The following is an 18,366-nucleotide window of genomic DNA, read 5'->3' as shown; positions in this document are numbered from 1 at the left end:
AATGATTTCCAAAGCAGGACCCCCACCCAGACATATTGTACAATACTAATCCATAGCTTATGAAAAACAAGTTTTCTTTTATTTTCATTACAAGTGGGCCAAATCACTAATATTACAAAATAATCTCATGAAAATGACTCCTCTCATTTGAGTGTTATTATAAAAGATTGGTTTGAGACAGGTGTGCTGCTGGTATTGTCACGTGTGATGTTGCTCACATGTGCTCCACTGAATGCTCAGGGAGTTTTTGTGTTTGCTCAGACACATGAACAATTAGAGGGAACATTGGTGGGGGAAGCATGGCCAAAGACAGGAGCAGACCCAACAAAGCAACCAAGAGAGCCGACTCCACCCTCGGCCGCCCACCAACTCTCGGCCAGTGTCCAGTCTGCATGGATGAGCTAAGACACTGTGAAGTCCAGACGCTCAGTGCCAGCTCCGCAGCTCTGTCTCTTCAAACGCATCTCCTCAAGTCTCTCCAAACAAACTGGTCTCCATCGCCAAAAGGCTCCCGGGAGGCAGATCCAGAAGTTCACAAAAAAGCACCGCAGAAGTAACGAAAGTGCCACCCCTTGTCACACAGTCCCAAAGGGTCCCGAACCAAAAGGCACAAAAAACCCCACATTAAAACAAGAAGGTAGCCTTAATAAAAGTGGTTTCAAGACAACTTCCAAGATGTGTGATCCTTTATACTTTATGATTTGGTCTAAATTTACTGTAATTCTAGTCAACTAAAATGTCGAGAAATTAAGTCGACCAAAACTAAACTAAAACCAAATCAATTCAGATGACTAAAATATGACAACAACTAAAATACATTTTCAAAACTATGACTAAATATAAATTAAAAACTGCTGTAAAAAATGATAATGTTGTGTGTGAGTTTGTGTGTGTAGTTTAAAGAGAGTTTGCCCTTTAACCACACGTTGTGCAAACATTGATGCTTTGTTTGAGTTTAAAAGGCAACTTTTCAGGCGTTCCCGGCTACACTCTGACAGCGGTCACCATGGAGAGAACTGTGGTGCGAGTCAGCATCTTTGGGCTGCTTCTGGCTTTTGGTGGTGCTCAACCCAACAAGGTATGCCCGTTGTCGTTGGATATACTTTAAATGTACATTCTGATGTACTGTATATACAGTCGTAGTCAAAAGTTTACACACACTTGTAAAGAACATAATGTCATGGCTGTCTTGAGTTTCCAATAATTTCTACAACTCTTATCTTTTTGTGATAGAGTGATTGGAGCACATACTTGTTGGTCGCAAAAAACATTCATGAAGTTTGGTTCTTTTATGAATTTATTATGGGTCTACTGAAAATGTGCTCAAATCTGCTGTGGCCAAACAGCTCAATTTTTGTTTCATCTGACATCACATGGACAAAGATAAGACTTTATGGAGGAAAGTTCTGTGGTCAGATGAAACAAAAATTGTTTGGCCACAATACCCAGCAATATGTTTGGAGGAAAAAAGGTGAGGCCTTTAATCCCAGGAACACCATCCCTACCGTCAAGCATGGTAATGGTAGTATTATGCTCTGGGCCTGTTTTGAAGCCAATGGAACTGGTGCTTTACAGAGAGTAAATGGGACAATGAAAAAGGAAGATTACTTCTAAAATCTCCAGGACAACCTAAAATCATCAGCCTGCAGGTTGGGTCTTGGGCGCAGTTGGGCGTTCCAACAGGACAATGACCCCAAACACACGGCAAAAGTGGTAAAGGAATGGCTAAATCAGGCTAGATTTAAGGTTTTAGAATGGCCTTCCCAAAGTGTGGGCAATGCTGAAGAAACAAGTCCATGTCAGAAAACCAACAAATTTAGCTGAACTGCACCAATTTTGTCAAGAGGAGTGGTCAAACATTCAACCAGAAGCTTGCCAGAAGCTTGTGGATGGCTACCAAAAGCACCTTCTTGCAGTGAAACTTGCCAAGGGACATTTTTGACCCAGCAGATTTGGTCCAATTTTCAGTAGACCCATAATAAATTTATAAAAGAACCAAACTTCATGAATGTTTTTTGTGACCAACAAGTATGTGCTCCAATCACTCTATCACAAAAAATAAGAGTTGTAGAAATGATTGGAAACTCAAGACAGCCATGACATTATGTTCTTTACAAGTGACAAGTTTTGACCACGACTGTATCTTCTTAGATTGGTTTTAACCTGTTTACAAATGCAAAATGAACATATATCACAGTTGCAACAATGTGGCCCACCATGAAAACGAGCGTGACTCCCCCGTCGTCGACCAATGAGATTTTAGCATCCGCCGCCCTTTGACCTTTGCTCAGACCGGGCAGTGGGCGACCATTTTCAACACAGACATGTTGTCTGTTTGTTCAGGACGACTGGGAGATCTACAGTTTTCACATCAACTCCACAGTGACCAGTCGCTACGCCACCACCGTCATCACCAGCCGTGTGGTCAACCGTAAAGACGAGTCGACGGAGGTGGAGTTCCACGTGCGGATTCCCAAGAATGCCTTCATCAGCAAATTCAGAATGTGGGTGCGGTTCGCACAGTGAACAAGCGTCACCGCACGCACTCTGCATATTGTCGAGAAAACACATACATTTTGGACAATTTAATTGGCAAACCTCTTCAAATACAGACATTTTTTAAATGTCTATTCACCAGATGGTGCTGTTTTTCCCCATTTAAAGCATGAAAGAAAAAATATTTATTGCAAGGGCGCCTCCTTTACTGACATAAGTGTGTATTGCTATCATTGCTTGGATGGGGGGGTTTGTAGTTAAGTATGTGTGTGCGTATGTGTGTGTGTGTGTGTGTGTGTGTGTGTGTGTCTAATTAGGTTAATATTTTGGATTTATTTAAAAGACAAAACAATGAAGTTACTTAGACATACTCACCTTTAAAAGGTTAAAGTCACCAAAAATAAAAAGGATTTGACGTGCATATTTTAGACTAAAGTAGTTTTAAAAGATACATGTGTCTAAATATACACACAGGTAAAAGCCAGTAAATTAGAATATTTTGAAAAACTTGATTTATTTCAGTAATTGCATTCAAAAGGTGTAACTTGTACATTATATTTATTCATTGCACACAGACTGATGCATTCAAATGTTTATTTCATTTAATTTTGATGATTTGAAGTGGCAACAAATGAAAATCCAAAATTCCGTGTGTCACAAAATTAGAATATTACTTAAGGCTAATACAAAAAAGGGATTTTTAGAAATGTTGGCCAACTGAAAAGTATGAAAATGAAAAATATGAGCATGTACAATACTCAATACTTGGTTGGAGCTCCTTTTGCCTCAATTACTGCGTTAATGCGGCGTGGCATGGAGTCCATGAGTTTCTGGCACTGCTCAGGTGTTATGAGAGCCCAGGTTGCTCTGATAGTGGCCTTCAACTCTTCTGCGTTTTTGGGTCTGGCATTCTGCATCTTCCTTTTCACAATACCCCACAGATTTTCTATGGGGCTAAGGTCAGGGGAGTTGGCGGGCCAATTTAGAACAGAAATACCATGGTCCGTAAACCAGGCACGGGTAGATTTTGCGCTGTGTGCAGGCGCCAAGTCCTGTTGGAACTTGAAATCTCCATCTCCATAGAGCAGGTCAGCAGCAGGAAGCATGAAGTGCTCTAAAACTTGCTGGTAGACGGCTGCGTTGACCCTGGATCTCAGGAAACAGAGTGGACCGACACCAGCAGATGACATGGCACCCCAAACCATCACCCAACCATGCAAATTTTGCATTTCCTTTGGAAATCGAGGTCCCAGAGTCTGGAGGAAGACAGGAGAGGCACAGGATCCACGTTGCCTGAAGTCTAGTGTAAAGTTTCCACCATCAGTGATGGTTTGGGGTGCCATGTCATCTGCTGGTGTCGGTCCACTCTGTTTCCTGCGATCCAGGGTCAACGCAGCCGTCTACCAGCAAGTTTTAGAGCACTTCATGCTTCCTGCTGCTGACCTGCTCTATGGAGATGGAGATTTCAAGTTCCAACAGGACTTGGCGCCTGCACACAGCGCAAAATCTACCCGTGCCTGGTTTACGGACCATGGTATTTCTGTTCTAAATTGGCCCGCCAACTCCCCTGACCTTAGCCCCATAGAAAATCTGTGGGGTATTGTGAAAAGGAAGATGCAGAATGCCAGACCCAAAAACGCAGAAGAGTTGAAGGCCACTATCAGAGCAACCTGGGCTCTCATAACACCTGAGCAGTGCCAGAAACTCATCGACTCCATGCCACGCCGCATTAACGCAGTAATTGAGGCAAAAGGAGCTCCAACCAAGTATTGAGTATTGTACATGCTCATATTTTTCATTTTCATACTTTTCAGTTGGCCAACATTTCTAAAAATCCCTTTTTTGTATTAGCCTTAAGTAATATTCTAATTTTGTGACACACGGAATTTTGGATTTTCATTTGTTGCCACTTCAAATCATCAAAATTAAATGAAATAAACATTTGAATGCATCAGTCTGTGTGCAATGAATAAATATAATGTACAAGTTACACCTTTTGAATGCAATTACTGAAATAAATCAAGTTTTTCAAAATATTCTAATTTACTGGCTTTTACCTGTATATATATATATAAAAAATGACTTAGCAGTTTTAGGACCTTAAGTGTGAGTTTTTGTTTTATGTAAAATAGAAAATATCAATGTTTCTGAGAATCATTTCCCCTTTCCGGGCTTAATAATAATAATATCAATAGAAATAATAATAATATTATATTTTTTCTTATTTTTAATAATTTAAAATAAGTTTTTTTTATTCATTTAAATGTTTACAAAAAACAAAAAGGTCATAAAATATTTAATATTTATGTGTCTGGCCAAAGTATTTTTAAAACATTGATTTGTTCAAAGTAAAAAAAAAAGAAAAAAGAATAAATAATCCATCAATGCATTTTCTACTGCTTGCCCCTCTCAGGGTCGAGGGGGGCTGGAGCCTATCAATAGATAAATAAAACATTCAAAATAAAAAATAAAAATAATAATAATAATAGTTATATTTATTTTCATTTTGTGTTGTAAATCTGCCACTGTGGGAAAATCAGTGCATGAAAATCAATCTCAGGTCCTAACAATAATACTATTACTGTATTTTATTACTGTAATTTTATCATATTAATAATAATGATGCTGATAATACAATGAACAAAAAATAATGATTATAATAATGAATAATAATAATACAAATATATGATGACGATGATGATAATATGAATAACAATAAACTATTATGAGAAGAATACAAATAATAATACTATAATAATAATAATATTATAATAATACCGGTAATAACAATGGTAATAATCAAATACTCCTCAAAATGTATATTATGGAAATAGTTGAGTTAGCCTTAAAAGAGGACAGAAATAAAGAATAATTATTTTAACGGCAGTTTGAGAGGGATCTGACATTTTTTGTGAAGAAGATTGATGATATTATATAATAATAATAATAATAATCCATTCAGCCATTTTCTATACCGCTTATCGTCATTAGGGTCGCAGAAATACTGGAGCCTACCCCAATGATGTCAGGCCAGAGGCGGGCAAACAACCATTCAATATATGACAATTTAAAGTCTATTTAAATAACCTAGTATGCTTCATTTTAGACTGTGGGAGGAAGCCAGAATACGCGGAAAAAACCCACACATGCATGAAGAAAACATACAAACTTCAAACAATTTGATAAATAATTACAGAATCCCCTTCCTGCTTGATTTTCTTCAGGTTTATGGATGACCAGGTGTACGATGGCGAGGTGAAGGCTAAAGAAGCGGCTCAGCAGCAGTACACACAGGCTGTGTCCCGTGGCGAAAGTGCTGGTATTGTCAGGTACTTGGATCATCAAAAATCTAAATACACAGAAAATATTATTTTTTTGTTATGTATTTATGTTTGGTTTGGTTATTTCCATGCAAAGAAAAAATGACATTACATGTAATGCAAGCGTTTATATCAAAACAGTCTGAACGCCAATGTTGCCTTTATACAAGTGTAAAAATTAATTAGCTAAGCTTTTAACTTTTTGTCAGGTAATATGAATGTTTATTTTTGAAATGTTTATTTTTTTACATCTTTGGAACATTTCATGTATGTGAAAATAAAGGTCAAAACAAATACTTAGGAGTGCAAAAAGCCACAAAAAAAAAAAAAAATCAGGAATGTCCAAGTACTGTAAGGTTTCCTTCGCGGTATAGCTCGGTTGGTAGAGTGGCTGTGCCAGCAACTTGAAGGTTCAAGGTTCAATCCCAGCCTCCGCCATCCTAGTCACTGCCGTTGTGTCCTTGGGCAAGACACTTTACCCACCTGCTCCCAGTGCCACCCACACTGGTTTAAATGTAACTTAGATATTGGGTTTCACTATGTAAAAGCGCTTTGAGTCACTAGAGAAAAGCGCTATATAAATATAATTCACTTCACTTCCCGTCACAGCTCCGTGGGGAGGACTCTCGAGGAGTTCAAGACCTCTGTGACAGTGGCTCCGCTGAAAAAGGTGACCTTTGAACTCACTTACGAGGAACTGTTCAGACGTAGGTTGGGCAAGTATGAGCTGCAGATCTTCGCTCGCCCCATGCAGCCCGTCAAAGACTTCAAGGTGTGACTCTTGGTGGTGATGAGGCGCTCACTTGGTTTTCTACCATGTATTAGTCTGACATTGTTTGTCTGAAATTCTAGGTCGACGTGTACATTCATGAGAAAGCTGGCATCAATTACATGGATATTAAAGGAGGACTAAGCACCAATGCTCTGGCTAATGCTATCACCAAAACACTTGCAGACAAACAGGTAAAACATTGATCCATTTTCTGTAGCGCTTGGCCTCTTTCCAGTCACAGCGGAGCTGGAGCCTTTCTTAGTTGGCTTTTGGGGTAAGAGACGGAAACTGGACTGGTCCCAAGCTAATAACAGGCCATATAACAGTATAAATAAGCAATCACACCTATGAACAATTTAGAGCAGAGGTGTCAAACTCATTTTAGATCGGGGGCCACATGGAGAAAAATGTACTGCAACTAATTTTGTGTTGAAAGAAAGACGTAAAGAAAATGTTACTTAATAACGAAACAACAACATCTTAGCTTCGTGTGACAGGTAACAAAGCAAATCAGTGTAATATCAAATAATATATCTTATCAATAATGAATTTATTCTATTTTTACAACATGCAGAGGGCCAATTTAAAAACAGACTGCGGGACGCAAATGTCCTTCAGCACCCCCCTTGTCTAGAGTGATGGGCAGTAAAAATCTACATGTAGCTAAGCTACAGTACGTAGCTTAACTACATTTTACAGTAGCTTGGCGGTAGCTTAGCTACTTTTTTGAACAAGTAAATTTTCCTGTAGCTTGGCTACTTTTAGAGCCATGTAGCAAGGTAGCTTACCTCAAAGCTACAAGCAACAAAGAGAGAAAATGGACTGCAAATCCAGGCACCCAAAAAAGTGGAGAAAATACAATGACCTAAATAAATGAGGACATTCATACTGACGGAGAACATCCATGATGATTGGTTGGTCTTCGTATGATGAGTCACAATTGGCTAAGGTTAGGGCGAAACATTCTGGACTGGCCAATCAGAGGCAAGATAAGGCGGGTCATTGAAACTACTAAGCAAAATCATAACAGTCACAGGACGAGGAGGGAGTCAGAGACAGAGGGACGCTTCAAGCTGACGACACACAAAAAAAAAAAACATACTTAAAAATGTCAGAAGAATTCTCTTCCACAGATTAGATTTTTCCTTTAGTGATGAAGAAACCCACAATAATGCGTGTCCTTGGCCATATTTAGACAAATGTATGCGTTTAGAGAAAAAATTGCCCAAAACCTTAGTTTTTAGTTGTTTACACTGTAAACCAAAATGATAACTGCTCTCTTCATCTAAGTTGTGGAACACACATTTAGGGACACACTTTAAGGTGAGTTGAGTTCATTAAAAGTTTTACTCCACATAACCATTACCCATTACAACTGTTCCCAAACATCACGCAAGTCATTGTTTTTTTTGAGATATAGATAGATGCTGTGTTTTTTTTTTACTATTGGTAGAGAAAATTAATACCATTATAGGGGTGAGCCAAAGAAAAGGCAAACTAAATAAATACATAAAGTATAGAGGCAGTTGTAGGGTGTCCCCAGCTAAATGACAGATAGTTAATAGTAATGGACCCTTGTTGGTTCCATTTGTACACTCTCAGTGATATGAACATTGATATTAGACATGTGGGCCCATAGATATAAATGCTGTTAAATGTAGATTTGATGTAACAAGCTACTTTTGCTGTCCGCGGAGAGCTTCCCCCGTCGCTTAGCTACATTTAATCGAGAGTAACTTATAGCTTAGCTTACTACATTTTCCAAGTAACTTGCCCATCACTGCTTGTCAATATTGATACCTCTGTTGTCCAATTATTGACTATTTGACGTTTGAACCGTTGCAGGCTTGGGTTTATTTCTACCCCACAGTGGACCAACAGAAAACATGTGATAGCTGTGGAGAACAGGGTTTAAATGGAGATCTGGTCATAGTCTATGACGTCAACAGACACAAGTCTCTGGGGGACATCAAGGTAAAGACACAACCGTCAATATATTATTGATATAATTACGGCTGTCAAAGTTAACGTTAACTATAAATTCTTATAAAGGCAGTAATTTTTTTAACGCAGCGATTAACGCGCATACGCCCTGACTCCTTTTTGACCCACCGGCCATTCCGTAGCGTGGTAAAATGTGGCTGCTTTCACTATATACCGATGAGACACAGGCGGGAAAACAGCGATCAGAAAGATGTTTTGTAATGTAATGTGATATTTATATCTAGATAATCCTGGTACATCAATTGAAGAATAGGGATAGGACATTTTCTGGCATATTGAAATAAAGTGTATATTCTTTTATAACATGCTCTCGTTGATAGTTCTCAGTTAAAGAATGTTAAGCAGGCTGAATATTACATTCAAGTGGGCCGGACTGGTAAAATCACGGCATGATAACTTAAAAATAAAGACAACTTCAGATTGATTTCTTTGTTTAAAAATAGAACAAGCACATTCTGAAAATGTACAAATCATAATGTTGTTTTTTTTTTTACACTTACATGTTGCGTTAAGAGTATTTTATCTTTATTTGTCGTGATTTATACTTTCTGAATAAATTATGTGACAATGTTCATCTGTCATCTCATTGGTGTTAATTTTCAATCTATCAAGATAAAAGCATAATATCAAAATCAAATTACAGGGTGTTATTTATGTAGTTTGCTCATTTTCCTCGACTGATGCACTAAAATCATGTGGTTTATTATTATTTTTTAAATATGTAGCATAATCTCCAAAGTATTGTGACATCGAGTGGACACATTTAGAACAGCAGTTTCTTTCATTCAAAAATTTCGGCTCAATTTTATACTTAGCAAACTCATCCCGCGGGCCGGATAAAACCTGTTCGCGGGCCATAGGTTTGACACCCTTGGTATAGAGCAAGTACCACCAACCTGCCGGGGACCTTCCCATCGCTAAGAAAAAAAGGCAAGGGCTGCCACTAATTCAGCAATACAATATTTTTTATGTACTTATTTTTTGTTTTATTTATCTGCCACACGTGAAAGGCTGGTCCGTGACAATAGTGCCTACAATAAACCGGTCCCTGGTGCAAAAAAAAATATTCGGGACCCCTGTTCTAGTGGACCCATAAGGAATCTGCAGCTGTACCAAATGTCGCAGATTACTTATATTATTATTCCAGTATTGCACACACTTCCAGTGATTGTTTTTCAACCTTTTTTTCAGCGCTCAAAAGGATATTTTGTGCATCATTTTGCTCCCTCAAGTCTTCTCCGCATACCAAAGAATGTGGTCTTTGTCATCGATCAAAGCGGTTCCATGCATGGCCGCAAAATGGAACAGGTACACCATTTTGTTGTGTTGTATTCCTGCAGGGTAAAAATCATACTGTTGTTGTGCTTGTAGCGTGAAAGCAAGACAACTTGAAGTATCGTTGACACACAAAAACGTGTGTACTTATTTAAATTCAATTTTTCCAATCCAAAACACTTAAAGGGGACCTATGATGATTTTAATCTAGATTTAAAAAGATTAGACCTGTGGTCTACATAATATGTATTGAATATGCTTTGGTGTAAATTTGGCTCCACAGTCACATTTATAACCCACCACAATGGCAAGAAATTAGCTGATTAATGTTGGATTATCATTAGTGGATAATAATAATAAGAATCATCATAATAATTATCTTTGATTCAAATATTAATAATAGTTATTATTAGTGGATCCACTGGATGTTAAGGCTACCTTGTCTTTAAAAACTGGTAGTGACACCTCTTTTTCGAACTTTAATCACGGTTCCTTAGATGGATCACAATTATGTGCTATGAGATGCAAAAGTGAAACATAAACATAACTTTGTTCGATAACGCACCATGTAGCATGATGTAGATGTTTTTACCTCTACCCTGCCTTCCGCCCGAGCGCAGCTGGGATATGCCCCAGCCAAACTCCCCTTCCCCGATAGCCCGCGACCCCAAAAGGGACAAGCGGTAGGAAATGGATGGATGGATGACTATTTCTACCACATTTGGATTCATAAATGTTAGCGCTGTGTGGGAATACCTAAAAGTGATCTTTGACGATGTTAAGTGTTACGTGCTGAGTTTGGCACCCACCTAAAGTTGGCCCTCCACCCCTCACAAAAATCTTTTGAAATAGTCTTATTCGTTCATTCTTGGTTTGTGCTGGTTAGTGTAAAGATTGTGTGTGCTGTTTTAGTTTTTGAGTTATTAAAGATTATTTTATAGGTCAATAAAAGGTCAGCCAGCCCAAGCTGTAATGGTACAGTGGAGAAGGAGACGGCACTGAGACAGGGGCGTCGCTTAGCCTTTGGCGTGTTTATTAGTACAAGAATATGACGTGTGAAACTAACCAAAATGTTTGGTGTGCGACTATGTGCTGTAATGAACTGGAGAGTGTTACCGGCAAGTGTTGAAGGTGCGTGTTGCGAAGGATATGGGAGTCCAGAGAGAGCATGGCAGGCTCGGAAGTCCGTGGGCAGGCGAGGAGTCGAGATCCGGGAAGGCAGCAAGAAGTCCAGGGGAAATCCGGGGAGGCGAGACACACAGCTCGAATCCAGGGAACAGAGAGAAGCTGCGGGACAACGAAACAGGAAAAAACACAATGAGCACAGAAGAGGGGAAACACGGAGAGCAAGTAGGCACATGGAAGGAGAGCTAGAGACGTGTGGGCTTACTGTTCAAATACAAGTAGCTACGTTCTGGCACTGGAATGCAGGACGCTGGTCTAAATAGTGTCCGGCGTCCTCATCAGTGTCAGGTGCGTTGATTGCAGAGTGAGCGCAGCCACGCCCAGGAGAGGAACGCCCGTGGGCGTGTCCAAAGGTGCGCTCAGAGGAGCGCATGAAGACTGAGCGGTGGCGGGTGCTTGAGCCGTAACACAAGTGTTCTTCAAATTAAGCCAAAATAGTCTCATTCCTTTTTACTACTTTTGTGCTTGTTTGTGCTGCAAAATTGTTTGGTCTTACTATTATAGTTTTTGAGTTATTGATATTTTATGGGTTTTATTTCTTATTTTTGTAAGTGTTATTATTCATAAACAATCCCCTAATATGTCGAAATCTCCCCAAACAACTTTACTATTGATTGCTGACAGCAACATTTATTTTATCCTAACTTTTATGATGTCATATGTTATAACTGACGGATTTAAAAGAAAGAAAACATTTTTTAAACCTATTCAAACGCCCATGCCATGTGCCCCCCTTGTGGTTGTGGCCCTAAACAACCACAAAGAGGGCCGGCTCTGATGATGGGGTACGAGAACTTCAGGAAATGTCCACAAGATCTTGTGAATTTCAAATGTTAACATGCGGACAGCCTTAAGATTTATGAAGTATTTTATTAATATACAGTACAGGCCAAAAGTTTGAACACACCTTCTCATTCAATGCGTTTTCTTTATTTTCATGACTATATACACTGTATATTGTCACTGAAGGCATCAAAACTATGAATGAACACATGCAGAGTTATGTACTTAACAAAAAAAAGGTGAAATAACTGAAAACATGATTTATATTCGAGTTTCTTCAAAATAGTTACCCTGTGCTCTCATTACTGCTTTGCACACTCTTGGCATTCTCTCGATGAGCTTCAAGCCCGCCTGTGAAGCGAGAACCATTTCAGGTGACTACCTCTTGAAGCTCACCGAGAGAATGCCAAGAGTGTGCGAAAAAGTAATCAGAGCAAAGGGTGGCTATTTTGAAGAGACTAGAATATAAAACAGGTTTTCAGTTATTTCACCTTTTTTTGTTAAGTAGATAACTCTGCATGTGTTCATTCATAGTTTTGATGCCTTCAGCGACAATCTACAAGGTAAATAGTCATGAAAATAAAGAAAACGCACAAAATTAGAAGGTGTGTCCAAACTTTTGGCCTGTACTGTATGTATATTGGGATGCAATATCATTTTAAAAGTCCCTGAAATGAGCAGACAAGATCCCTTTACCATTAAGAAACGTCACATGTTTCAACTTGCACAATTCAACATGTCTGAAAAGGAGTAGGAAGAAGCCGAGCGTAACATAATTAAATGGAGTGCTAAATGTTTGTTCCCAGACCCGTATTGCTTTGCTGCATATCTTGAGTGACCTGGCGGCGGAGGACTACTTTGGTCTCATCACTTTCGACAGCAACCTTTTTTACTGGAAACGAGAACTTGTTCAGGCCAATGCAGACAACGTGGAAAGCGCCAAAACGTTTGCAAGTAACATTAAAGACAGAGGATGTAGGTGACGTCCTTGCACTTCAATCAGGAATATTTTGGAGTTGTTAATGATATTTGTCTTTGTCTTTTAGCCACAAATATTAACACAGCGTTGCTTGAGGGATCCCGGATGTTGAACGAGCAGCCCAGGCAAGGCTCAGCTTCCATTCTTATCCTCCTCACCGATGGAGACCCGACCTCAGGCGAGCAATTCTCACGCTTTCACATGGAGTGCAAATGTCACAAGACACAAATGTGGTACAATTTGAAGTCATCCCTAAAACAAAATATGCTTTGGAAGCCAAAAAAATATTTTTTGTGACGTGACTGGCAAAGGTTTATGCCAACTTTTGAAATTGGAACAACTAGGAAGTCAACCAAACTTTTTGGAGGTTCCACTGGCTTCATTGTCATTTTCATGGTCCATTTGCTGGGAGGAAATAAAGTAGTTTTGTGATTGTCTTCCTGCAGGTGTGACCAACCTGGAGCAAATACAATCCAACGTGAGGGAGGCCATCCAGGACAAATTCCCGCTCTACTGTCTTGGTTTCGGTTTTGACGTCAACTTTGCATTCCTGGAGAGCATGTCCTTGCAGAACAATGGCGTTGCACGGCGGATTTATGAGGACTCTGATGCAGATTTGCAGTTGAAGGTAATTACCACATGTTGCTTTGATTTTAAATTCTTATTTATGTATTCCTCTTAATTATTTGACAAGCTGATAAGCTGTCGAGCCCAGCTGATCAGATGTACGCTGAGGGAGACACAATTCAATTTCCATATTCCCTGTTACACACACGCAGGAGTTTTCCAGGAAGTGCATGCTCTGCCAGAACACCGGCTCCAATTTGTGAGCAAGCTGAAACAAACGTGTCATCGAGCTTTTAAGCAGTGACGTGCGGTGAGGTTCATGGCTGGTGAGGCACTGACTTCATCACAGTCAGATTTACAAACATATGAACCCTAAAGAGTATCTTATTCACCATTTGATTGGCAGCAGTTAACGGGTTATGTTTAAAAGCTCATACCAGCATTCTTCCCTGCTTGGCACTCAGCATCAAGGGTTGGAATTGGGGGTTAAATCACCAAAAATGATTCCCGGGCGCGGCGCCGCTGCTGCCCACTGCCCAGGGGGTGATCAAGGGGATGGGTCAAATGCAGAGGACAAATTTCACCACACCTAGTGTGTGTGACAATCATTGGTACTTTAACTTAACTTTAACTTTACACATACAAACTGTAGCACACAAAAAAGCACATTTAATTAAAAAAACTTTATTACAGTCTTACCTTTACTTATAAATGAAGTCCATGCGCCGCTCCTTCTGAACAAAAGCATCGATAACTTGTCTATAGAAGTCTTCCTTATCTTTCTTCAGTTTTAAAAGTCTCTCTGTCTCGATGGAGATCTTCCTTTAATTATTACCTCCTGCTTCGATTTAAAGTCCAGTTTAGAAAACTGTTTTATTTTAAATATGTAATCCTGCATGTTAAAAGTCCAGGCGAGAGGAAAAAATAAACGATCGCTAACTGTTGCTGCTTGTTGTCACTTCTTCTGCAGCCGAGTAGTCGCAAAAATTATCCCTGGGATCACTAGCGCCCTCTACCTCCATGAGGCGGGATTACTGCGAGTGTGTCTTCGCAGCCGTTTTATGATTGCTCAGCACAAGCAATACGTTACACACGTACAGTTGTTGACAAAATACACTGTACATTATATACCTCAGCTAACTATGGAAATATGGAACTATGGAAATGTATAATATAATTCATATAGCAATACGGTCTCACTGCACAGCAGGCCAGCAGTTAGCCGAGTCATTGCGCAATCCATGGTGAGGCTCAACTGGCTGCTGTTCACCGCACCGTCTCTTCTCAGTATTTGAACGGCAAATGTGAAAATTCAGCGATTTTGAATAAAAATAATCTAAAACTGGTGAAGTTAAATGGAAAATAACTTTATACTATAAAGTTCTTTAAAAACTAAAACATTAATTAAATTGTTATATATATATATCCAGTGATTGTACTATAAAGTTTATAGTATAATCACTGGATACATATAACAATTTAATTAATGTTTTATTTTTTTTTACATTTTTTTTCTTTCCATGATGGCACGTGAGGCCCCGCCTCACCTGCCTCCCCTGACTGCACGTCACTGCTTTTAAGATACCAATCCTCGCCACCATGGTGGGAAATAAACTAAGTTTCTTCTCGGGATTATTGCATACATATCACTGAAGGACCAGAGGAAAAGGAATGGCTAAGCATGCCACACACACACACACACACACACACACACACACACACACACACACACACACACACACACACACACACACACACACACACACACACACACACACACACACACACACACACACACACACACACACACACACACACACATTAGTTTTAACTAAGGATGGATACCATACAGAATTATAGTACTATTAATGCCAGGATAACACATGTTTCACTTTTCAAGAAAACTAATTTAAACTTTCATTTTTACTTTTTATTTTGAACAACATTGAACATAAATAACAAAAAAACTGTTATACTTAACCAGTCTTGCTGATTATCTCTTAATCTACTATTTCAGCTGCAATCTCCTTTTGTAGGCCGTAATGCGGTTGTACACATAGAACTTCAATGCTTGCCATTCCCGGTTTTGGAGATCTTCCGGTTCGGCCCTCAAACATTTTAAACAGTCACTCTTTCCTGGTACAATACCAGAAGGGATGAATCGCTTTATGTGCTTCTCGACAGCCTTCACCTCTTTCTGTGTCCAGGGTCGCTTTTTCTGGGCAGCTTTACCTGCAAGTGACCATACAAAATATGTGTATGAAAATAGAATAAATAAAAGAAGATTAAGAAATTAAGTTATACATTGAGTTGAGTTTAGTTGTTATATTTCATATGATGAGATAAGTAAGATTATTTTGAGTATGAATGAATGGATGGATGAATACATTCAGAATGTTTATCATGGTTCTTCTTCTTCAATGATGGAAACAAAAGTATAGACAAAGGAAACACAAAGATGACAACATACCATTGGAAGAATGTCTCACTGCACAATGTTGTGACGCTGCATCCATGTCTTTTGAAAGTGGTGTCAGTCTCTTGGGGGGCGGGATGTGTTCATCATCAGGGGTTGGAAAGGCCACCTCTGTTGTGGTTTAAATGTCATAAACATTCAGTGTCATGCTTACCATAGGCAACATTTAATAAACCACAAAAATGAGTATTGACATAACATACCATTGGCAGGACATGGATAGTGTTCTTCCTCTCTGGTGAGATATTCCTCTTCAGTTTCCAAAACACATTCTGTGGTACACATACAGTAACATGTTAAGCTTATAATTGAGTTCAAACCAAACAAACAACAAAGATGACAACTTACCATTTGGACCAATTGTGATTTCATCCAAGTTCTTTCCATGGAACTCAGATAACAACTCAGACTTTAAAGGCCCTCTCCATCCAAGAGGAGGATGTACGCCGGCAGTTCTTGAAGCTGAATACGCGGAAGGCCCCCGGGCCGGATGGTGTCTCCCCCTCCACTCTCAGACACTGCGCGGATCAGCTAGCTCCTGTCTACACTGACATTTTTAACACCTCTCTGGAGCTATGCCACGTGCCGTCCTGCTTTAAGACCTCCACCATTGTCCCTGTCCCCAAGAAAGCACGGATCACAGGACTTAATGACTACAGGCCGGTTGCGCTGACGTCTGTGGTCATGAAGTCCTTTGAGCGCTTGATCCTGCCGCATCTCAAGGACATCACCGCCTCTCTCCTGGACCCACTGCAGTTCGCCTACGGAGCCAACAGGTCTTTGGATGATGCAGTGAACCTGGCCCTCCACTTCATCCTGGAGCATCTGGACTCCCCAGGAACCTACGCTAGGATCCTGTTTGTGGACTTCAGCTCTGCCTTCAACACCATCCTCCCTGGACTGCTACGAGACAAGCTCTACCAGCTCAGCGTGCCCGACTCCCTCTGCAGTTGGATCAATGACTTCCTGACAGACCGAAGACAGCACGTGCGGCTGGGGAAGATTGTCTCGGACAGTCGAACCACGAACACTGGTACTCCTCACGGCTGTGTACTTTCCCCCTGGCTCTTCTCCCTGTATACAAACTGCTGCACCTCCAGTCACCAGTCGGTAAAGCTGCTCAAGTTTGGGGGTGACACTACTACCCTCATCGGGCTCATCTCGGATGGCGATGAGACCGCCTACAGGAGAGAGGTGGACCGGCTGGCGTCCTAGTGCAGCCTCAACAACCTAGAGCTGAACGCCCAGAAAACAGTGGAGATGATCATGGACTTCAGGAAAGTCACAGCCCCACCATCCCCCCTCACCCTGATTGACTGTCCCACCCCCGTCTCCATTGTGGACTCCTTCCGTTTTTTAGGCACCACTATCACCCAGGACCTCAAGTGGGAGTCGGCCATCAGCTCCCTCATCAAGAAGGCCCAGCAGGGGATGTACTTCCTGCGGCAGCTGAGGAAACTTAAGGTGCCGACCGAGATGCTGGTGCAGTTTTACTCAGCCATCATCGAGTCCATCCTCACCTCCTCCATCACCGTGTGGTTCCCCGGCGCCACAGTCCAGGATCAGCATCGACTGCAGCGCATCGTACGTGCTGCTGAGAAGGTGATTGGCTGCAAACTCCCATCCCTCCAGGACCTGCTCTCCTCCAGAACAAGGAGGCGTGTGGGTCGGATCACAGCTGACTCTTCTCACCCTGGACACAAACTATTCTCCCCTCTCCCCTCTGGCAGGAGACTACGGTCCATCCAGACCCACACCTCCCGCCACCTGAACAGTTTTTTCCCCTCGGCCATCAGGCACATGAACAATAACTCCTAACAGTAGCTCCTTTGAATTCCTTTCTAAGTCTATAACAAGATCTGATAGCTCAGTTACAGCTCTTGTTATTACCAAATCTGTGTTATATGTGTTTTATGTTGCACGATTGCACCAAGAAAAATTCCTAGTTTGTGAACCCTTTCTCAAACAATGGCAAAAAAAACTATTCTGATAATCGACCTTGCTCGAGTGCCATCAAAACTTTGCTGATTTTGGCAGCTGCAGTGTTTTTTTTAGGAAGTCTATAGAACTCACGATGGATTCTAATAACATGGCCAAGAAAGTTGGCCAGCTGGTCCATCTCTCTGTCTGTCATGTTTAGCACAGTTGAAAGGGTGGCAGCATGTTTTCGTAGTTTCGTTGATGTAAGGGACACAGGACACTTTGCATGACATGCTTTTGCATAGTCTCGTATGCAGTCAGAACCACGGAAATGTGTCATCGTTGTGGGTCTTGCAAACAGGTAAGTGTTGTCTTTGAGAACCCCACAAGTTTCCCTGTACTTAACGAGAAGTTCTAATGCACACACCATTTTTGGAGTCATGAGAATAGGAACAGGTCTGCCTCGTTTCCCCCTGATGACAATCCTTTTTTCCACTTCAGAGAGAGCCCAATCAACATCTTCAGGATGATCAGTTGTGTCTCTTGACAAAAAGGCCAAGAGGGCCATGGCTGCTACCTCTCCTTCTCT

The 18,366-nt window shown here is 40.7% G+C and overlaps 1 protein-coding gene across 28 annotated transcripts in view; it reads left to right on the top strand.

Moving 5' to 3' along the window:
* Positions 1-986: 986 nt before the first annotated feature.
* LOC133578276 (inter-alpha-trypsin inhibitor heavy chain H3-like) overlaps positions 987-18,366 on the top strand; it is a 50,733-nt gene continuing 33,353 nt past the window's right edge. For all 28 annotated transcript variants that reach the window (XM_061932581.2, XM_061932580.2, XM_061932578.2 and 25 more), the window contains exons 1-10: positions 987-1,078; positions 2,344-2,504; positions 5,721-5,825; positions 6,426-6,588; positions 6,669-6,779; positions 8,434-8,562; positions 9,784-9,900; positions 12,642-12,810; positions 12,882-12,992; positions 13,261-13,442. In XM_061932581.2, coding sequence (XP_061788565.2) covers positions 1,007-1,078; positions 2,344-2,504; positions 5,721-5,825; positions 6,426-6,588; positions 6,669-6,779; positions 8,434-8,562; positions 9,784-9,900; positions 12,642-12,810; positions 12,882-12,992; positions 13,261-13,442 — 1,320 coding nt within the window. In that variant the 5' untranslated portion in view covers positions 987-1,006. The remainder of the gene's footprint in view (positions 1,079-2,343; positions 2,505-5,720; positions 5,826-6,425; positions 6,589-6,668; positions 6,780-8,433; positions 8,563-9,783; positions 9,901-12,641; positions 12,811-12,881; positions 12,993-13,260; positions 13,443-18,366) is intronic.

The sequence above is a fragment of the Nerophis lumbriciformis genome, linkage group LG38 (genome assembly GCF_033978685.3).
Source record: "Nerophis lumbriciformis linkage group LG38, RoL_Nlum_v2.1, whole genome shotgun sequence".
Lineage (NCBI taxonomy): Eukaryota > Metazoa > Chordata > Actinopteri > Syngnathiformes > Syngnathidae > Nerophis > Nerophis lumbriciformis.
This window is presented reverse-complemented; position numbering and strand designations above follow the sequence as displayed.